Source organism: Austrofundulus limnaeus, unplaced genomic scaffold, assembly GCF_001266775.1.
Source record: "Austrofundulus limnaeus strain Quisiro unplaced genomic scaffold, Austrofundulus_limnaeus-1.0 Scaffold422, whole genome shotgun sequence".
Taxonomy (NCBI): Eukaryota; Metazoa; Chordata; class Actinopteri; order Cyprinodontiformes; family Rivulidae; genus Austrofundulus; species Austrofundulus limnaeus.
In genome coordinates this window covers 448,681-449,498 of record NW_013952824.1, presented here as the reverse complement: position 1 = coordinate 449,498, position 818 = coordinate 448,681, and the positions used below count along the sequence as shown (strand labels likewise).

Genomic DNA, 818 nt, shown 5'->3' with positions numbered 1-818 from the left:
TTAGAAGCAACAGTTTGAATGAATCAAGAATAAAAAAAAACAAAGTTTTGCTCTGACAGATCCTAGGCCTTGCTAAAAGTCATAGGTGTACTTTTGGAGGCAATCGTGAAAATGCAAGTGAAATTCAAGGATTAGCATCAACGCCAGTGAAACCAGTGAAGCATTAATTCTATCATCTACAGTAAAAGCAAACACACGGGTTCATGCTGAAAAGATTGAGCTGTTGGCCAAGGAGGAACATGCTTCTGCAAAACTTACCTGAACAAACAAAATGTGTTGGATAATCCTGGATGTAGTAGGTTTAAACAGACAAACAAAAAAGGTTGTTTAAATGTTTTATGCTCATGTACTCAGTGTCTTCCWTTCATTTAAGCTGTAAACTGTTGTTATTCTCTCTGCTGCAGCACCGGTCATGTTTCCCTGCTGAACTGCACTGCCGTTGTAAACACCAGCAACGAGTCACTAACTGACAAGAACCCAGTGTCTGACAGCATCCATCAGCTGGCCGGGCCCGAGCTGAGAGACGAGCTCCTGAAACTCAAAGGTAACGCTGTCAGAACGTGTGGCGGAGCTGGAATCTGAGTTTTATGAAAAGCTCAAGTTTTTCTGCTCAGTCTGAAGGCAGAGAGTGAAAATGTCAGATGACTTCATCAGCAACTTGTAGAACCATCTTTAACATCAATATTTCATTTCCTTCAGTCTCTTCCACGGTTGTGGAGGAATTCTGGCCCTCTCAAGTCTGTTTGATTTGATTTGATTTATTTATTTAACAGGAAAAGATTATTAAAATCAAGTCTGACTCTGCATAATTGCTGTTT

General features: G+C 40.4%; 1 protein-coding gene across 1 annotated transcript in view; it reads left to right on the top strand.

The window, feature by feature from the left end:
• Nucleotides 1-404: 404 nt before the first annotated feature.
• The window catches only part of gdap2 (ganglioside induced differentiation associated protein 2), a gene marked incomplete at both ends in the record, with an annotated part of 38,071 nt that continues 37,657 nt past the window's right edge, over nt 405-818 (top strand). The window contains 1 exon segment of the mRNA XM_014024442.1: nt 405-544. Within this exon segment, the coding sequence (XP_013879896.1) occupies nt 405-544 (140 nt within the window).